General features: G+C 43.9%; 1 protein-coding gene across 2 annotated transcripts in view; it reads left to right on the top strand.

Moving 5' to 3' along the window:
- Positions 1 to 22,164, top strand: part of LOC129859195 (GTP-binding protein Rheb-like) — a 40,125-nt gene continuing 17,961 nt past the window's right edge. Inside the window, exons 1-2 of one of the 2 annotated variants that reach the window (XM_055928646.1) lie at positions 3 to 258; positions 10,175 to 10,246. In XM_055928646.1, the coding sequence (XP_055784621.1) occupies positions 207 to 258; positions 10,175 to 10,246 (124 nt within the window). In that variant the 5' untranslated portion in view covers positions 3 to 206. Of the gene's footprint in view, positions 259 to 10,174; positions 10,247 to 22,164 lie in introns of both variants that reach the window. The other variant, XM_055928647.1, reaches the window with a different exon arrangement.

The raw sequence follows: 22,164 nt of genomic DNA, 5'->3' as shown, positions 1-22,164 counted from the left end.
GTCATTAATAATTCAGATAGTATTGCTTTGGGAGGTGACGCGGAGGATACAGATGCTCGACTACTTTCCACCCCGTTTAAATTGTTTTAATTCCACGCGTAATTTCTGCGCCTTATCGTGTTCGACATAGCATTTGACATCTGTTCCGGTTTTTGATCAGTTGTGTAGGCTTCTGTATGTCGATATTGATGTAGTGTCGTTAAAAGATGCCTCAACCGAAATCCCGAAAAATCGCCGTCCTGGGATACAGATCCGTGGGTAAGTGGGCGCAATTTAGTCGTTTTCGGTGATAGCGAGGTATTTTGTGCGCTTTCTGTGTAGGCAAGTTCATTGACGATGACTACACATACTACTAGCAAATATGTAGCCTAAACGGCATCCACATAGCTACTGCTGCCTGGTCATTGATTGTTAAATCAGCCAGTCAGCTGAATGTCACTCGACTTGAAACTCACGACTCTAGAGATTTTGTGTAGCACTACTAGCTACAGCAGCATGTACCCCTGGACCAGTGTTGCTAAAACCACAGAATCTCGATTCGTAAGCTACATTTTCACGTTTCGTTGAATAAAATATGCAGTCAGTGGCACGTGATGCATTATCCTCATCAATTGTAATTGAATAACTTAAATGGAAGTCTATAGTTAATTGTGTTATGCACACAGTAATTAATTTTGTTAAGTCAATGTTTGTTAAAAAAAAGGAGTGGTTACAGAAGCCACTAGCAAGACACAGTTGATGCCACAGCAGTTGAGGACAGCGCAAGCGGTCCTGATGCTGGGACTTAAATTAATACGTCACGACTCACGAAGTAGAAGCATTAATGTCCATGTGGCAGCTTTTTAAGGGAGAATTTGTCCAGTTACCTCAAATTACATTCCATATGCTAGTGAAGTGACAGCCCTGTACGTTTTAAACCAATAATTGCATGCTGGCCTAATTCATTGACCTACTTTGTGCGATGTGAATAGACACTAACATTGAAAGATCATCCACTAAGAGCCTAGGCACTTCACAAGCCAGTGATACAGGTAGGAATTACCAGGGGACTTGTTCAAAGGCCCGTCTCTAAACAAGACAATGATGGTCTTGTGAGTGCAGTTGAAGACATGATTATTTTATATGCAACTAATCCGTTTTAAATGTAGTCTTTAGTATTTTATGACTATTTTGAAGAAGTGCCTACGGCGTCTCAAAATGGACAAACAGTACTATTGCCGCTCTCTTCTTGTTTAAGGGAGTATGCGTTCGACCGAACTGAAGCGTGCTGATTTAGCCAAACCTGTAGATTCAGAATTAGGCTAACCTATGATATCACAGAATTGAATCTTATCAAATGGTATTTGTTTCAAAATCACACTACTCCGGTTGTCTCAATATCATTTCAACCAAAATGAAGATGGCTGATATAACTATGGATACACTGATATCGTACATGGACAGGCTTATTTGTATGTCATGAGCCATTGTGTATGGACTGGGGTGACACACACACACAGTGTGCAAAGGTTTCTGGGGGCAGGCGTGCGCACATCGCATCACATCACACTTGACTTAGCCTCGATAGGACTCTTGGGAGCTGGGACTGTGGAATGTGAAAGCTGTTGTGTTCTCCTCCATGCAGTCATACTGGACATCCTGGCTTTCCACACCACCACCAGACGTTAGTTGAATCCCAATGTGAGTGGAATTTAGCCTAGGCTTAGACATGCCACCTTGGTATTGCAGTCAATGTCAGAAGTTGAGCCCCTAACATGATTGTCTCCAAGCTGTCTTCAGAACTTAGTCCACAAGGAGCAGTGGATATGCTGTGGATATTTTCCATGCAAGAGATTTTGAGGCTACACATCATTTGGATATTACTGTCAGGGATTGGACCTAGATGTCACAGCCACTTTTTAAACAAACCTCGCAGTTTGGTTCACATTGACAATTAACAATGTTGGTACTAGGGCCTTCCGAGTGGCACAGTGGTCTAAGAGCGGTGCCACTAGAGATTCTGGGTTCGAGTCCAGGCTCTGTCGTAGCTGGCCGTAATCGGGAGACCCATGGGGGCGGCACACAACTGGCCCAGCGTCATCCGGGTTAGGGGAGGGTTTGGCCGTCAGGGGAGGGTTTGGCCGTCAGGGATGTCCTTGTCCCATCGCGCACTAGCAACTCCTGTGGCGGGCCGGGTGCAGTGCACGCTGACACGGTCGACAGGTGTACAGTGTTTCTTCCGACACATTGGTACTGCTGGCTTCCGGGTTAAGCGAGCAGTGTGTCAAGAAGCAGTGTGGTTTGGCAGGGTCGTGTTTTGGAGGACGCACGGCTCTGGACCTTCGCCTCTCCCGAGTCGGTACGGGAATTACAGCAATGAGACAAGACTAACTACCAATTGGATACCATGGAATTGGGGAGAAAAAAATCTAACAATGTTGGGACTATTGGCCTAGGCCATTCCATAAGTTCCATAAGTTTGGTTCATATCCAATTGGTAGTTAGTCTTGTCTCATTGCTGTAATTCCCGGTCATGCTCTTTGGCTCGTGCCTCATTAAAGCCATTGAGGAGGAAACCAGTTTGCACAGTGCCATGGAATACACTACTCCTTCCTGTTTCTCCACCCATTGGTTCAGGTCAATGCATTTTCAATGTGTAAACTAGGGTTGGGTGGTATATCCAAATTTCCATACCATACCATATCAAATACACAACTAATATATATTTTACAATATATATCTTCTCAAAAATGTTTTGTAATTACCCAATCTACCATTGTTTACCCGTCTTGGGATACCTGATGGTCAAATGCCGACCCTTCTACCTCCCTAGGACTGTTCCTCTACCATACTGGGGTATACTGTATTACTGCAGTGTATACAAGGGGTGCTTTTTTTTCCAAATGTTAACAAAGTACTTGCGAATTCCCATAGCAGATGCCATCCTAATGCTAACAAGCGCAAGCAAACATAGCCTAAACTAAATGCAAGGACAGACAACCCACCAGACAACCCAACAGACAAGTTATACAACTATCTCAAAAGGCTACTCGCACTTGATCCAGAATGGGATTGATTGTCTTTGCTGTAACTAAGAAGTTTGATATTGCAGGCTAGCCACCTAACATTATTGCTGTGGAGTCAGGGGAATTGAGAGGAGAAGGGGGGAGGGGGTTTGCATCTTCATCAACAACAGCTGATTTGAGCACGGTGGAAGTGTTGGAACATTGTTTACCCGTCTTGGGATACCTGATGGTCAAATGCCGACCCTTCTACCTCCCTAGGACTTTTTTAGCTGTATTCTTGACTGTTGTATACATTCCAACTCAGGACGAGAAAAATAACAGGCTGGCACTTAACAAACTGTGCAAGGCTATAAACAAGCAGGAAAACATCCACAGGCTGCATTTCTGGTTGCCGGCGTCATTAAGACAAGTGATGCCTAACTTCCAGCAACATGTCTTCTTCGCCACTAGGGGCAATAAAGTCCTAGACCACTATTGTTTTACCCACTCGCAATTATACAAGGCCCTCCCTCTTCCGCCATTTGGCAAATCAGATCATGACTCCGTACTCCTGCTTCCTGTTTACAAGCAGAAGCTCAAACAGGAAATACCCATGACTCGCTCTGTTGAAAATGGTCTCCAGAATCAGAGATTATGCTACAGGACTGCTTTGCTAGCGCTGATTGGAATATGTTTTGAGACTCCACCGATAACATCAATGAGCTGACCACCTCCATAAACTGGCTTCATTAGGAAATGCATCAGCAACGTTGTCCCCACAGTGAAGGTTTGCTGCTTCCACAATCAAAAGCCCTGGATTAACACAGAGGTTGGCGCTAAACTAAAGGACAACCCTAAACTATCGCAGACAACTCTGAGGTTACGGCTGAGGACAGGAACAAGTCCCTCTATGACCTCCTCAGAGTCATCAAACGAGCAAAAGAACAATCTAGGAATAAGGTGGAATCATATTACACATGCTCCGATGCCCGCCTCATGTGGCAGGGGCTACAGTCCATTACTGCCGTGATCCGCCAAACGATGCCTCTCTACCAGACGAAGTCAATGCATTTTATGCACGCTTCAATAATAACAACATTGTGTGAGTGGCGTCACCAAAAGACTGGGTGATCTCCCTCTCTGAGCCCGACATGAGGAAGGTCTTTAATCAGGTCCACACTCGCAAGGCTGAGAGGCCTGAATGGTATTTCAGGGCGCATTCTCAAAGCATGCGTAGAACAGCTGGCAGGAATATTCACTGTCATTTTCAACCTCTCCTTGTCCCAGTCTGTAATCCCCACGTTTTAAAATGACCACCATCACTCCTGTTCCCAAGAACTCCAAGGCTTCATGACACAATGACTACCGCCCTGGGTTTCCATTAGGAAAATGTGGCGTCGGACATTTCACCAGCAGCATTTTAATTTACCGGACATTTTAGAGATTTACGGGACCCATATGCATTAGGTGCGTAACCTGACTAGGGTGTCCACCCACGGTGCTCAGAATTACATAAATTCCATTTAGGTCATTCTCACGAAACTGTAAAAAAATATATTATTAAATTTCCTCTTTAATCACTGAGATTAGAATCTGTACTTATCTATTTTATTATTATTAGGTTTTTGATCAGATATTATGTTTTTTTACCAACATTTTCACCAAATTCCCTGCAGTTTACGAAGTCCAAAAGAGTTATAAACAAACAAATATTTTTTAACATTGCTCCTCTAATGACAAGGCCAGAGTTTAACATATCACTAAAGATCAAAATATTTCAAATGAAAATTATAACATTTTAATCTGACTCTTTCCTAATTTAATCTCTTTAGCCGTTTCGGTAATGACAAGGCCAAGTGGGGAAAAGGGGGTGTTTGAGAATAAGAACTTCATTCTGAATTTGCGCTCATCTAAGGACTACTCCTCTAGATCAGGCCAGGGCAAAGGCCAGCCCGGGGGCCGTATCCGGCCCCGTGACCTGATTCAATACGGCCGGTGGAATCATACTCAGATCACAAAGAATTTTTGATAGTAAAGTTTTGAAAAACGTATTTGTTATTCAAATGAATAGTCCAATGAACACTCGCCTTTGTGTAATGATTTAACTCCCACCGCTTATGGGACATTTATTTTGAAGGCACGTATAAATAACAACTGCACGAGGACAGACAGTAACTGTCAGGCTGACACAAACGTCACAGTTACAAATAGTAGCTAGCTAGAAATTGCACAAAAATGAGTTTTTCTAAGATTTCAAAGAAAAGGAAAGTAGACAATGAATGTAGGGTGTTCCAGCGAGAGTGGACAACAAAATATTTCTTTATTAAGGTATCAAAGAGAGTATCCGCTGTCCTGAAATACTACAACTTGTCCCAACACTTCCAGACGAAGCATGCAGAGAAATATAGGAATATGTATTCTGAGCAGAGGGCAAGTGCATCGAAAGAGTAGCTTTCTCAGTTGCAAAAGCAGCAAAGACTTTTCAGCAAACAACGGAATTGCGAGAGCTAGCTATGTACTGTCCCACAAAATTGCTAAACATAGCAAGCCATTCGTTGAGGGAGAATTCATTAAAGAATGTTTAATTGACTCTGCAGCGATACTTTGCCCCGACAAGAAGAGCTGTTTGAAAATGTTTCCCTGTCAAGACGAACAGTGACACGCCGTGTTGAGGACATCGCAGAGAATATGGAACATGAGTTGAAAGACAAGGTAAAGATTTCTCCTTGGTCCTGGATGAGAGCAGTGATGCACGTGACATGGTGCAGTGTTGATATACTTACGAGGCATAACCCCAGACATTGAAATTGCAGAGGAGCTTGCTTCAGTGCTGTCAATGAAGAGCACAACCACAGGGAAAGATTTATTGGTGGAGGTTAATAAGTGTGTAGCAAAGCTGGCGACTGAGTTTTGAAAAGTTATCCAGTGTGACCACTGATGGGTGCCCAAACTTGACAGGAAAAAAATGTTTGTCTTTTGAAAAGGATACAAGTTCAAGTAGTTCAAATGATTTTCCTGCATTACATTATTCATCAGGAAGTGCTCTGTAAATGTGGTCTGAAAATGAGCCATGTTGTGGATAAGTCACTTCATAAGAGCAAACTCTTTAAACCACAGGCAGTTTGTCTCACTGTTGGAAGAGACAGAGTCGGGTCATGTAGATCTCCCCTACCACATAAATGTGACATGGCTGAGTTTGGGGAAGGTGCTTAAAAGGGTGTGGGACCTGAAGTCAGAGATTGCTGAGTTTTTGCAAATGAAAGGAAAATATGTGGATTTCCCTCAACTGCAAGATGAAAAATGATTGTCTTATTTTGCCTTCACCGTGAACATTATGGCCCTCATGAATGAACTGAATTCCAAACTACAAGGGAAGGGCCACCCACCTTCCAACACTACTAGTCTGTTCCCTATCAGATGACCAGCGGGAGAGGTATACATCGCTGCTGCGTGCTTTGAGCAGTGAGTTTTCTCGTCGTTTTGAGGATTTCAAAGTGTTGGAAAATGACATGCTGTTGGTTTCCTCTCCTGTCACCTTTAATGTGGATAACACTCCCACTGACCTGCAACTTGAGCTGATCGATCTTCAATCTGATGTAGTGATTGGAGAACTATTCAAAACAATGTCACTGATGAGGTTCGATGCATCTCTCGATGAACAAAACATTCCAAAGATTAGGAGTTATGCTCAAAAGATGTTTGTACTGTTTTGGTCAACCTATGTATTCGAACAGACATTTTCAGGGATGAAATATAACAAGTCAAGGCACAGATCATCTCTTACTGACTCACCTCTCAGCAATCCTGAGTATAGCGACGTCAGAAACTATACCTGACTTCACTGCTCTAGTCAAAGCCCATCAGAGACTTCACTTCTCACACTGATTGAGTGGTTTAAATGTAATGTTGAGCTTTCTCTCTTTCTTGTTTGTTTTTGCATACCCGTTAACAAGAGTTTTGTCCGTGGTGCTGAATGCACAGTGTACTTTTCCCTCCGTGTAGTTCATTGCATGTTTAATAATGAAAATACTTATCAAAAGGAGATCATGGATGTGGTTTATTTCTGTGTGTGTTAAAAAATAATTTTCTTTAGCATATCTGGACGTGATTTACAGTAGATATATCTGTCAACACAGTCATACACATGATGTATAATTCTGGCCCGCGATGGCAAAAAATATATTCTAACGTGGACCTCCATGGAAAAGAATTGCCCAAGCCTGCTCTAGATGATGTATCAAGGGGGAATGAAGCTTTATTTAAAAACAGATTGGAGTTTTTAAAGGAACTTGAAAATAAGTTGTACAGTATGTCCACAGACACTGTGCTTGCACGTAATAAATATTATAGTTTCACGTAAACTTCAACTAGTATACCATTTTTAGGATTTATGGACAAACTACACCAACATATTTTGTGTTTTATTCAAATAAGTTATTTTTTTAAATAAAATGACCTGAGAATTTAATCCAGACACATTTCGGAAATGAGAATTTGGGGTGAAAATTGACAAAATTCAGACAAATGTAATTAATATAAGACACTTTCTCGAAAAACTAGACATCTTAGTCCTCAGAATAATAGTTTATTTTTGCAGATGCATCATGGTTTTGTAACTCAATTTGCTACAGACATTTTAAAACTGGTTTCATGAGAATCACCCATTTGGATTATGGTAATTCATATAAACAGAACATGCAAGTCCAGGATGCAACGATGTGCGGTCCGTCTTACTGAATTCTGATGTGCACTTTGAAGATGTTAGAACAGCTGTCCACATTTACTTTTCTCAGGCGACAAGATGAGTAGCGAACAGCAAAATGACTAGCCTACTATCTACTATCCCCTGTAGAAGAAAGGTTTGCCTATTCTATTGGTCCGCTTATCGACAAGAAATAGCCCATTCCTAACAGACCTTGGGACAGTGTGGGACGCTAGATCCCAAATTCATACAACCAATAGGCCTAGGCTACATAATTATAACAAAATAAAAACAATGAGTCTGATGCAACAGATCAGAACCTTTTAACTTCAAATATTGATAAAGTATTATTTCTTCAGCATCTTCAGCATTATAAGAGCAGCCATGCACAAGGCAGTAAGCTACGTGCAAATGTTCGCTTGATAATGCAATTAGTGGGAAAACACTGTTGTCAAAAATGCAATGCACATGTGAGCCGTTTCATGTGGCAGAGATGAAAATATCCCTTAGAAATGTTGAAAGAGGGGAGATCTAATATGCAACAACTTGCATGGTTTTCAAAATGTTTTGTATATTTTACCTTTATTTAACTAGGCAAGTCAGTTAAGAACAAATTCTTATTTTCAATGACAGTCTCGGAACAGTGGGTTAAAACTGCCTTGTTCAGGGGAAGAACCACAGATTTGTACCTTTTGCTAGGATTGTGCCTTTGGCTACTGGACAATGAAAGAAGTTGATTTAAAATAATTGCCTCCACGGATATCATCTGATTTTGGCTCGGCTACTTTGAAGCAAGGTAAGACATGCTCTTCACAGATGAATGCTGGTTTCAACTGTACTTGGCAGATGGCAGACGGTGCAGCGTGTATGGTGTCATGTGGGCGAGCAGTTTGCTGATGTCAAAGATGTGAAATTTCTGCATGTTGCGTTTTATATTTTTGTTCAGTGTAGTATGATTACTTACTTTGTTTGTCATGTTCATATTTTTATTTCTCATGTTTTTGTTCTACCTTATGTTATTTTTAGTATTACATAGTATTACTTTCAAGAAAACCATTTCACTGTACATGACATTTCACTGTACTTGACATTCCACTACATGTGACATTAAACTAAAACTAATATATGGTTTTCACTAATAACTATTTCAAGTTATTTTTACATTTCAAGCGGAACTTGATCACTCACCTCTTATGCTGCTTGCTCAACAGTGGATCTTCATGTTTACGCCACATGCTTTTAGGTAATAAGTATACCATGTGACTCGCCCAATAGAATTTTAGTGAACACATTTGTTTAAAATATATTTTCTTTCTTTTGGGGGGGGGGGGGGGTGGTATTGGAAATCATACTGTCGGTACATCAAAAGTATACGGAATACCACCGAAACCTAGTGTCTACCTCAAACTGTAACCTGGTATGAATTGGAGTTAGAATGATTTACAATTAGCTTGCACTTCCAATGTATCTTCAACAAAGCAAACTGAAAACAGGGTTGAAACCGGTTTGGAATGATGTGCATTGTACATGCATTTTCATTTCCAATGTATATTTCTTTGCTAAAAGACCCAGACATGTAGCCTTTTTATTCAGGTGTTTATATCGATCTAAAATTGACCACCGTGTGTGTCCCTGGAGTTTCGCCACCCAGGGAGACAAGAGAGTTCGTTTGGACTGGGAGGTGAGCATTCAGAATTGATGAGAGACTAGTGGAGCATTGAAAATGGGAGCGAGCTGATCTCTCGTCCTCCGGGTTTTTCCCAGCTAGCGAGAGACTTCACGTCTCCAACCGTGGATGGCCACGCTCCACTCTCGGTTGTTATAGCAACAGGCTGCTGGAGGACTGTATAGATAGAAAAAGGCATCTGTAGTAATAGTACGTCGTGGGGACATCTAGGCTAATGATAGTATACCATTGTAATATCCTGCCTGTGTGTTAAGCTACTTCTAGATGATTAACACTGTGGCTTATGAATGCAGCAAGAAATCCTTACATTGACTAGCCTAGTCTTCTTGATATTTATTTGAAGAGTTACATTTTATTGAATAAAGGCCACTGGGCTAGCTTTTTTCCACCCTAGAGAATTGCTCAAATGCGTTAATGTTAGTAAGCTGCTATTCTGACGTACGTCGATATCATGGAATTGTTTGTAAAAGGCCATACATAGTAGTTTACCACGTACCAATTTTAACAGCATTTGAGCTATGCTCCGTCTCTTGAAAATTGCCCATTTTGGAAGGGAGCATAATGTGATTTGGAAATGGCATGCATTGTGTTTTCTACAGCTCTAGACAAGGCAGTGTTTGACATTTAGCAAAATATGAGCAAACCCACTCTGTTCACTCAAGGCAGGCTGAGTATTTGGCTTTTTCCTAGGACGCTGATGAATGATACCACTTGTGAATCAAAGAACAATTTATTGTGATCGATCAGCAAGGATTCTTAATTAAACACACTGGAGCTCACAAGTGTCTATCTCCTTTACAGGGAAATCTTCCTTGACTATACAGTTTGTGGAAGGCCAGTTTGTCGACTCATATGACCCAACTATAGAAAACAGTAAGTATGTGTGTGTGTATGTGATCTCATTCCCTCTCCCCTGCTGCTGGCCTGTGTTGGCAGGACTAGCCACCCACCCAGGTCTCTGAGTTCTGCTGGACCACAGCCAGGTGCATTTATCTATACTCCTCATTCATGGTGAAGCTGACACTACACACACACACACACACACACACACAACCATACAGTACCAGTCAAGAGTTTGAACACACCTGCTCATTCCAGGGTTTTTCTTTATATTTACTATTTTCTACATTGTAGAATAATAGTAAAAACATCAAAACTATGAAATAACACATGGAATCATGTAGTAACCAGAAAAGTGTTAAACAAATCAAAATACATTTTATATTTGAGATTCTTCAAAGTAGCCACCCTTTGCCTTGATGACAGCTTTGCACACTCTTGGCATTCTCTCAACCAGCTTCACGGGGGGGGGGGGGGGAACTGCCTCTCTGAATTCGCTCCATAGTTTTTTGGTTAAAAAATGTAATTTAACAAACACCTCATCTGCCTTTGTGACTGTACCGATTGATTTTGGAAGTAGGCTATCGTAAGAAGCTTGGGCTCCCGAGTGGTGCAGCGGTCCAAGGCACTGCATCTCCGTACTAGAGGCGTCACTATAGACCCTGGTTTAATTCCAGGCTGTGTCACAACCACCCATTGTCACGATCGTCGTATGAGTGAGACCAAGGCGCAGCGTGGTGTGCTTACGTTCTCTTTTAATGAATGAAACTCTGAACAAAAACAACAAAATCAATGAACGAAACGTGAAGCTATACAAATAGTGCAGACAGGCAACTAAACATAGACAAGATCCCACAAACACAAAAGGGAAATGGCTGCCTAAATATGATCCCCAATCAGAGACAACGATAAACAGCTGCCTCTGATTGGGAACCATATCAGGCCACTATAGACATACAAATTCACCTAGATAAACCACCCAAGTCACCATCACGCCCCAACCAACACAGAGAAAAAACAGCTTACTATGTTTCAGGGCGTGACACCCATGATTAGGAGTCCCATAGAGCGGCGCACCATTGGCCCAGCGTCTTTAGGGTTTGGCCGGGGTAGGCCGCCATTGTAAATAAGAATTTGTTCTTAACTGACCTGCCTAGGTAAATAAAGGTTAAATAAAATATTCTACATTTCAACAACATGTCATAGGCTTCATCAGGACCCACCTGATGATATGTGGCGCTGTGTTAAACAACTGGCTTTTTCTCTAATCTATTGATGATCAGATACTTCAGTTGTAACTTACTCTGTTGCGCTCACATTTTACAGTTGATAGACAACTTTAGCACTGTTACAAACTTAGACTCTTTTTTTAAACTATAAAAATATAAATACTGTATAAAGCATGTAAAGTGTTGGTCCCATGTTTCATGAGCTGAAATCAAAGATCCCAGAAATTCTCCATAAGCACAAGAATGTCTCTCTAATTTTGTTCACAAATTTTGTTTACATCCCTGTTAGTGAGCATTTCTCCATTGCCAAGATAATCCATCCACCTGATAGGTGTGGTATATCAAGAAACTGATTTTAAATAGTATGATCATTACACAGGTGCACCTTGTGCTGTGGACATTAAAAGGCCACTCTAAAATGTGCGGTTTTGTCGCACAACAAAATGCCGAGATGTTTCAAGTTTTGAGGGAGCGTGTAATTGGCATGCTGACTGCAGAAATGTCCACCAGAGCTGTTGCCAGATAATTGTTTTAGAGAATTTGGTAGTACATCCAACCGGCCTCACAACCGCAGACCATGTGTAACCATGCCAGCCCAAAACCTCCACATCCGGCTTCTTCACCTGCGGGATCATCTAAGACCAGCCACCCAGACAGCTGATGAAACTGTGGGTTTGCACAACCAAAGAATTTCTGCACAAACTGTCAAAAAACGTCTCAAAGTGTTCTCTTCATGGAAGAATCCCTTTTTCAACTGTACCGGGCAGATGGCAGACAGGTATGGCGTTGTGTGGGTGAGCGGTTTGCTGATGTCAATGTTGTGAACAGAGTGCCTGTCACGTCCTAACCATAGAGAGTCCCTATTCTCTATATTAGAGTAGGTCAGGGTGTGACTGGGGGGTTAGTCTAGTTTATTATTTCTATGTGGGGTTCTAGGTTTGTTTTTCTATGTTGGTGATGGTGTATGGTTCCCAATTAGAGGCAGCTGGTAATCGTTGTCTCTAATTGGGGATCATATTTAGGTAGCTTTTTTCCACCTGTGTTTATGGGATATTGTTTTGAGTTAGTGCACGTAGCAACTCTGTAGTCGCGGTTCGTTGTTAGTTTATTGTTTAACATCCTAATCAACTAACATCCTAATCAACAATTAACATCCTAATCAACTCTATGCGAAGGAGATGTCACGCTGCGTGAGGCAAGTGGTGGTCACACCAGATACTGACTCCTTTTCTCATCCACGCCCCTGCATATCTGCATTCCCAGTCATGTGAAATCCATAGATTAGGGCCTAATTTATTTCAATTGACTGATTACCTTATATGAACTGTTGCATGTTGTGTTGATATTTTTGTTCAGTGTATAAATCAACATGTCTCCAGTGCTGCTGCATGTGCTCATGTGTTGTCTTGCTATCAATTACACCGGCTGTGACCTATTTCTTGGTCGACTTATATCAACATCGCTGCGCATTAGTGGTGGAGTAGGTTAAATAAATACAACAGAATAGGCCTAATTCAAATAACAGTGAGGGAAATGGAAAATGCTTGGCAGAGCATGTCACGAGCTTGTGGCTGAGCGGTACTGGAGCGAAATTGAAGGGAGGGAAGGCCTATGCTCCAACATTTTTTGAATCCGATCCACGCTCCAGCCAAATTACTGACACTCCGCTCCTCGCTCCACTCCAGCTCCACTCCCCTCACATCCTCAGACACACACATTGCTGAAACCTGCCATGTCATTGACCCTTCCTGATACCTTTAGCATTTTTATGAATTGGTTGTGTAGGTGGACTCTCAACACCACAGCAGGTCATTTGCATAGAGCAAAAGGGATGAAGAGCCAGGGGAGCTTTCCGGACGTTAGTGTTCTACCTTACCCATCTTATATAGCTACAGAGTCTATCATATACATACAGTGCCTTCGTGAAGTACTTATACCCCTTGACTTATTCCACACTTTGTTGTGTTACAGTCTGATTTCAAAATAGATTTTTCTCACCCATGTACACACAATATCCCATAATGACAAAGTGAAGATTTTTTTTCTTTAACCTTTATTTAACTAGGCAAGTCAGTTAAGAACAAATTCTTATTTACAATGACGACCTAGGAACAGTGGGTTAACTGACTTGTTCAGGGGCAGAACGACAGATTTTTACCTTTGCAGCTCGGGGATTCGATCTAGCAACCTTTCGATTACAGCTGTGAGTATTTCTGGGTAAGTCTCTAATAGCTTAGCACACCTGGATTGTACAATATTTGCCCATTTATTATTTTTAAAATTCTTCAAGTTCTGTCAAATTGGTTGTTGATCATTGCTAGGCAACCATTTTCAAGTCTTGCCATAGATTTTCGATCAGATTTAAGTCAAAACTGTAACTCGGCCACTCAGGATCATTCACTGTCTTCTTGGTAAGCAATTCCAGTGTAGATTTGGCTTTGTGTTTTAGGTTATTGTCCTGCTGAAAGGTGAATTCATCTCCCAGTGTCGGATGGAAAGCAGACTGAGCATGATTTTCTTCCAGGATTTTGCCTGTACTTAGCTCCATTCTGTTTCTTTTTTATCCTGAAAAACTCCCCAGCCCTTAACGATTACAAGCATACTCATAGCATGCAGCCACCACTATGCTTGAAAATATGGAGAGTGGTACTCAGTATTGTGCTGTATTGGATTTGCCCCAAACATAACACTTTTTGTATTCAGGACAAAAAGCTAATTGCTTTGCCACATTGTTTGCAGTATTACTATAGTGTCTTGTTATAAACAGGATGCATGTTTTGGAGTATTTTTATTCTGTACAGACTTCCTTCTTTTCACTCTGTCAATTAGGTTAGTATTGTGGAGTAACTACAATGTTTTTGATCCATCCTCAGATCACAGTCATTAAACTCTGTAACTGTTCTAAAGTCATGGCGAAATACCTGAGCGGTTTCCTTCCTCTCCGGCAACTGAGTTAGGAAGAACGCCTGTATCTTTGTAGTGACAGGGTGTATTGATACATCATCCAAAGTGTAATTAATAACTTCACCATGCTCAAAGGGATATTCAAAAAAAAAAAACATCTACCAATGGGGGCCCTTCTTTGCGAGGAATTGGAAAACCTCCCTGGTCTTTGTGGTTTAATCTGTGTTTGAAATTCATTGCTCGACTGAGGGACCTTACAGATAATTGTATATGTGGGGTACAGACATGGGGTCACACAAAAAAAGGACTTAAATACTATTATTGCACACAGAGTTCCTTATTATGTGACTGACTTGTTAAGCACATTTTTACTCCTGAACGTATTTAGGCTTGCCATAAGAAAGGGGTTAAATACTTATTGACTCAAGACATTTCAGCTTTTAATTTTGTATTAATTTGTAAAAATGTCAATAAACATAATTCCACTTTGATATTATGGGTTATTGTGTGTAGGCCAGTGACTCAAAATCTCAATTTAATCAATTTAAAATTCAGACTGTAACACAACAAAATGTGGAAAAAGTCGAAGGGTGTTAATACTTTCTGAAGGCACTGTAGGTAGACACTCACACCAACAACACAGGCGCACGCACACGCAGGCATACACTCACACGCAGGCATACACTCACACGCAGGCATACACTCACACGCAGGCATACACGCACACGCAGGCATACACGCACACGCAGGCATACACTCACACGCAGGCATACACTCACACGCAGGCATACACTCACACGCAGGCATACACTCACGATTAGAGCTGTTGCAGTGACCATATTACCGCCACACCAGTGGTCACAAGTCATGAAGGCAGTCAAATTCCACGTGACCGTTTAGTCATTTAAGCCGTTTAGGCTTCTCCAAGCTCTGATGCTGCTGCTGGTCATTAGTAGCCTACCAAACTTGCTAACTGCCTGGTACTCAGCGCTCTGTTGTACTCTAATCACTCTGACATCAATGCAAATGTATTCGAAAATCTAATCAAACACTTCATGTGAGCTCATGTTGCGCAACATTCCCTATTCCCTAAAACATCCTGTGGCGGACTAGTATCAAATAGTTTTCAGGGAACTTTTCAGTGAAGTCAGCAACCAATACACGCAGTCAGTCACGAAGGCAAAGACTAGCTTTTTCAAACAGAAATTTGCATCCTGTAGCGCTAACTCCAAAACGTTTTGGGACACTGTCAAGTCCATGGAGAATAAGAGCACCTCCTCCCAGCTGCCCACTGCACTGAGGCTAGGTAACACTGTCACCACCGATAAATCCACGATAATCGAGAATTTCAATAAGCATTTCTCTACGGCTGGCCATGCTTTCCCCCTGGCTACCCCAAACCCCGGCCAACAGCTCCGCACCCCCGCAGCTACTTGGCCAAGCCTCCCCAGCTTCTCCTTCACCCAAATCCAGATAGCAGATGTTCTGAAAGAACTGCAAAACCTGGACCCGTACAAATCAGCTGGGCTAGACAATCTGGACCCTCTCTTTCTAAAATTATCCGCCGCCGTTGTTGCTTCCCCTATTACCAGTCTGTTCAACCTCTCTTTCGTATTGTCCGAGATCCCTAAAGATTGGAAAGCTGCCGCGGTCATCCCCCTCTTCAAAGGGGGTGACACTCTAGACCCAAACTGTTACAGACCTATATCCATCCTGCCCTGCCTTTCTAAAGTCTTCGAAAGCCAAGTTAACAAACAGATCACCGACCATTTCGAATCCCACCGTACCTTCTCCGCTGTGCAATCCGGTTTCCGAGCTGGTCTCGGGTGCACCTCAGCCACGCTCAAGGTACGAAACGATATCATAACCGCCATCAATAAAAGACAGTACTGTGCAGCCGTCTTCATTGACCTGGCCAAGGCTTTCGACTCTGTCAATCACCGCATTCTTATCGGCAGACTCAGCAGCCTTGGTTTCTCGGGTGACTGCCTCGCCTGGTTCACCAACTACTTCTCAGAGAGAGTTCAGTGTGTCAAATCGGAGGGCCTGTTGTCCGGACCTCTGGCCGTCTCTATGGGGGTACCACAGGGTTCAATTCTCAGGCCGACTCTTTTCTCTGTATTTATCAAAGATGTCGCTCTTGCTGCGGGTGATTCCCTGATCCACCTCTACGCAGATGACACCATTCTGTATACATCTGTCCCTTCTTTGGACACTGTGTTAACTAACCTCCAAACGAGCTTCAATGCCATACAACACTCCTTCCGTGGCCTCCAACTGCTCTTAAACGCTAGTAAAACCAAATGCATGCTTTTCAACTGTTCGCTGCCCACACCCGCCTGCCTGACTAGCATCACTACTCTGGATGGTTCTGACTTAGAATATGTAGACAACTACAAATACCTAGGTGTCTGGCTAGACTGTAAACTCTCTTTCCAGACTAATATGAAACATCTTCAATCCTAAATTAAATCTGGAATCGGCTTCCTATTTCGCAACACAGCCTCCTTCACTCACGCCGCCAAACATACCCTCGTAAAACTGACTATCCTACCGATCCTCGACTTCGGTGATGTCATTTACAAAATAGCTTCCAACACTCTACTCAGCAAACTGGATGCAGTCTATCACAGTGCCATCCGTTTTGTCACCAAAGCCCCTTATACCACCCACCACTGCGACCTGTATGCTTTAGTCGGCTGGCCCTTGCAACATATTCGTCGCCAGACCCACTGGCTCCAGGTCATCTAGAAGTCTTTGCTAGGTTAAGCTCCGCCTTATCTCAGCTCACTGGTCACGATAACAACACCCACCCGTAGCACACGCTACAGCAGATATATCTCACTGGTCATCCCCAAAGCCAATACCTCTTTGGCCGCCTTTCCTTCCAGTTCTCTGCTGCCAATGACTGGAACGAATCGCGGGAGATTTATATTTCCCTCACTAACTTTAAACATCAGCTGTCAGAGCAGCTAACCAATCGCTGCAGCTGTACATAGCCCACCCAATCTACCTACCTCATCCCCATATTGTTTTTATTTACTTTCTGCTCTTTTGCACACCAGTATTTCTACTTGCACATCATCATCTGCTCATTATTTCACTCCAGTGTTAATTTGCTAAATTGTTATTACTTCGCTACTGTGGCCTATTTATTGCCTTACCTCCTCACACCATTTGCACATACTGTATATAGACTTTCTTTTTTAAATAGATTTTTTTCTATTGTGTTATTGACTGTATGCTTGTTTATTCTATGTGTAACTCTGTGTTGTTGTTTGTGTCGCACTGCTTTGCTTTATCTTGGCCAGGTCGCAGTTTTAAATGAGAACTTGTTCTCAACTAACTTACCTGGTTAAATAATGGTTAAAAAAACAAAAACAATAAAATAGCCTATGCAATTGAGGGAAAAAACAGAGTGATGGCTGCTAATAAAAAGAGGAGGATCCCATCAGCTTTCTATAGGCTAGGCCTACTATATTTATTTCTCAACTTTCCTAATATTAAGCACATTGCTTATATTTGCATCAGGAGTATAGCCTACCTGTCACGATCGTGTACTGGAGAGACGGACCAAGATGCAGCGGAATAATGATACATCTTCTCTTTTTATTTAAAGAAGATGAAAGAACACGACACACTTTAACAAACTATACAAAACAACAAACGACCGTGAAGCTAAATAACGTTGTGCACATACACACACAGGCTACAAACGTTCTACATAGACAATTACCCACATCACATGAAAGCCTATGGCTACCCTAAATATGGCTCCCAATCAGAGACAACAGAAATCAGCTGTCTCTAATTGGGAACTCATTCAGGCAACCATAGACTCTCCTAAACAACTAAACCAACATAGACAACGCTAGACACATGCACTACACACAAACCCATACAATACACCCAACACCCCCTTTTCCATATAATCACCCAAAACCGACAAAACACAAACATTCCCCATGTCACACCCTGACCTAACTAAAATAATAAAGAAAACAAAGAATACTAAGGCCAGGGCGTGACATAACCCCCCCCTTAAGGTGCGAACTCCGGGCGCACCATTACACAGTCTAGGGGAGGGTCTGGGTGGGCTTCCATCCACGGTGGCGGCTCCGGCTCTGGTTGTGGTCCCCACGTCACCATAGTCCCTAACCACCTCAGCTTCCTCCAAATGACCCCCCTCCACATTAACCCCATAGCATTAAGGGGCAGTTCCGGACTAAGGGGCAGCTCCGGACTAAGGGGCAGTACCAGGGTAAGGGGCAGTACCAGGGTAAGGGGCAGTACCAGGGTAAGGGGCAGCACCAGGATAAGGGGCAGCACCAGGATAAGGGGCAGCACCAGGATAAGGGGCAGCTCCGGACTGAGGAATGGCAGCTCCGGACTGAGGAATGGCAGCTCCGGACTGAGGAATGGCAGCTCCGGACTGAGGAATGGCAGCTCCGGACTGAGGAATGGCAGCTCCGGACTGAGGAATGGCAGCTCCGGACTGAGGGACTGCAGCTCCGGACTGAGGGACGGCCCATGACTGGCTGACAGATCTGGCTGCTCATGGCTAACTGACGGATCTGGCTGCTCATGGCTGGCTGACGGATCTGGCTGCTCATGGCTGGCTGACGGATCTGGCTGCTCATGGCTGGCTGACGGATCTGGCTGCTCATGGCTGGCTGACGGATCTGGCTGCTCATGGCTGGCTGACGGATCTGGCTGCTCATGGCTGGCTGACGGATCTGGCTGCTCATGGCTGGCTGACGGATCTGGCTGCTCATGGCTAGCTGACGGATCTGGCTGCTCATGGCTAGCTGACGGATCTGGCTGCTCATGGCTAGCTGACGGATCTGGCTGCTCATGGCTAGCTGACGGATCTGGCTGCTCATGGGTAGCTGACGGATCTGGCTGCTCATGGGTAGCTGACGGATCTGGCTGCTCATGGGTAGCTGACGGATCTGGCTGCTCATGGCTAGCTGACGGATCTGGCTGCTCATGGCTAGCTGACGGATCTGGCTGCTCATGGCTGGCTGGCGGCTCTGGCAGATCCTGTCTGGTTGGCGGCTCTGGCAGATCCTGTCTGGTTGGCGGCTCTGGCAGATCCTGTCTGGTTGGCGGCTCTGGCAGATCCTGTCTGGTTGGCGGCTCTGGCAGATCCTGTCTGGTTGGCGGCTCTGGCAGATCCTGTCTGGTTGGCGGCTCTGGCAGATCCTGTCTGGTTGGCGGCTCTGGCAGATCCTGTCTGGTTGGCGGCTCTGGCAGATCCTGTCTGGTTGGCGGCTCTGGCAGATCCTGTCTGACGGACGGCTCTAGCGGCTCCTGTCTGGCTGGCGGCTCTAGCGGCTCCTGTCTGGCGGACGGCTCAGTAGGCTCACGGCAGACGGGCGGCTTTGCAGGCTCACGGCAGACGGGCGGCTTTGCAGGCTCATGGCAGACGGATGGCTCAGATGGCGCTGGGGAGACGGATGGCTCAGATGGCGCTGGGGAGACGGATGGCTCAGATGGCGCTTGGCAGACGGGCAGTTCAGGCATCGCTGTGCAGACGGCAGACTCCTGCCGGCTGAGGCGCACTGTAGGCCTGGTGCGTGGTGCCGGGACTGGTGGCACCGGGCTGGGGACACGCATCTCAGGGCTAGTGCGGGGAGAAGGAACAGGGCATACTGGACCCTGGAGACGCACATTAGGCCTAGTGCGTGGTGCCGGCACTGGTGGTATCGGGCTGGGAACACGCATCTCAGGGCTAGTGCGGGGAGAAGGAACAGGGCATACTGGACTCTCAAGGCGTACTATAGGCCTTGTGCGTGGTACCGGTACTGGTGGTACCGGGCTGAGGACCCGCACATCAGGACGAGTACGGGGAGAAGGAACAGTGCGTACAGGACTCTGGAGACACACAGAAGGCTTGGTGCGTGGTGTAGGCACTGGTGGTAATGTGCTGGAGACACGCACCACAGGGCTAGTACGTGGAGGAACAGTAACAGGACGCACAGGACTCTGGAGACACACAGGAGGCTTTGTGCGTGCTGTAGGCACTGTCTTAACCAGACGGCTAGCACGCACCTCAGGACGAGTATGGAGAGCTGTTCCCGGTGACATTAACTCACCAACACGCTCATTCGGACGGATGCCGTGCCTCATGCACCAAACCAGTACATCCCTCATAACTCTCTCCTCCAATTTCTCCATTAATTCCTTTACTGTCTCTGCGTCGCTCACTTCCAAATCCGCCCTCACCGGCTCCTTACGGTAAGCAGGAGGAGTTGGCTCACGTCTCCCGACTGACCCAACTAAACTACCCGAGAGCCCTCCCCCAAGAAATTTTTGGGTTTGACTTACGGGGTTCCAGCCTTGTTTCCGTGCTGCCTCCTCATATCGCCGCCTCTCTGCTTTCGCTGCCTCCAGCTCAGCTTTGGGACGGCGATATTCTCCCGGCTGTGCCCATGGATCTTCTCCGTCCAATATTTCTTCCCAACTCCAATAATCCTGTGTAGCAGGCCACTGCTCCAATTCACGCTGCTTGATCCTTTGGTGGGTAATTCTGTCACGATCGTGTACTGGAGAGACGGACCAAGATGCAGCGGAATAATGATACATCTTCTCTTTTTATTTAAAGAAGATGAAAGAACACGACACACTTTAACAAACTATACAAAACAACAAACGACCGTGAAGCTAAATAACGTTGTGCACATACACACACAGGCTACAAACGTTCTACATAGACAATTACCCACATCACATGAAAGCCTATGGCTACCCTAAATATGGCTCCCAATCAGAGACAACAGAATCAGCTGTCTCTAATTGGGAACTCATTCAGGCAACCATAGACTCTCCTAAACAACTAAACCAACATAGACAACGCTAGACACATGCACTACACACAAACCCATACAATACACCCAACACCCCCTTTTCCATATAATCACCCAAAACCGACAAAACACAAACATTCCCCATGTCACACCCTGACCTAACTAAAATAATAAAGAAAACAAAGAATACTAAGGCCAGGGCGTGACACTACCTGGCTGGCATGAAAATAAACTACGGGGAAAAGTGTCCTCCATTCGCTATTTAAGTGCATGTTTCGATACAGTTTCATGATAATGGTCCATTCTAAATCATAACAAATGTCACACATATATTATTTAGTACAGTGCCTTGCAAAAGTATTCATCCCCCTTGGTGTTTTTCCTATTTTGTTGCATTACAACCTGTAATTTAAATTGATTTTTATTTGGATTTCATGTAATGGACAAACACAAAATACTCCAAATTGGTGAAGTGAAATGAAAAAAATAACTTCTTTCAAGAAAATAGAAAACAGATAAGTGGTGCGTGCATATGTATTCACCCCCTTTGCCCTGAAGCCCCTAAATAAGATCTGGTGCCGCCAATTACCTTCATAAGTCACATAGTTAGTTAGATAGCATAAAGATGGACTAGTGTCTACAAATCCTACAATGTGATTTTCTGGATTTCTTTTCTCATTTTGTCTGTCATAGTTGAAGTGTACCTATGATGAAAATTACAGGCCTCTCTCATCTTTTTAAGTGGGAGAACTTGCACAATTGGTGGCTGACTAAATACTTTTTTGCCCCACTGTATACACCTGTTCTGAAAGGCCCTAGAGTCTGCAACACCACTAAGCAAGGGGCACCATGAAGACCAAGGAGCTCTTCAAACAGGTCAGGGACAACATTGTGGAGAAGTACAGATCAGGGTTGGGTTATAAAAAATATCTGAAACTTAGAACATCCCACAGAACACTATTAAATCCATTCTAAAAATGTTTAAAGAATATGGCACCACAACAAACCT

The sequence above is a fragment of the Salvelinus fontinalis genome, chromosome 7 (assembly GCF_029448725.1).
Source record: "Salvelinus fontinalis isolate EN_2023a chromosome 7, ASM2944872v1, whole genome shotgun sequence".
Taxonomy (NCBI): Eukaryota; Metazoa; Chordata; class Actinopteri; order Salmoniformes; family Salmonidae; genus Salvelinus; species Salvelinus fontinalis.
Note: the sequence above shows the minus strand (reverse complement) of the source record. Positions and strands in the feature narration are given on the sequence as shown.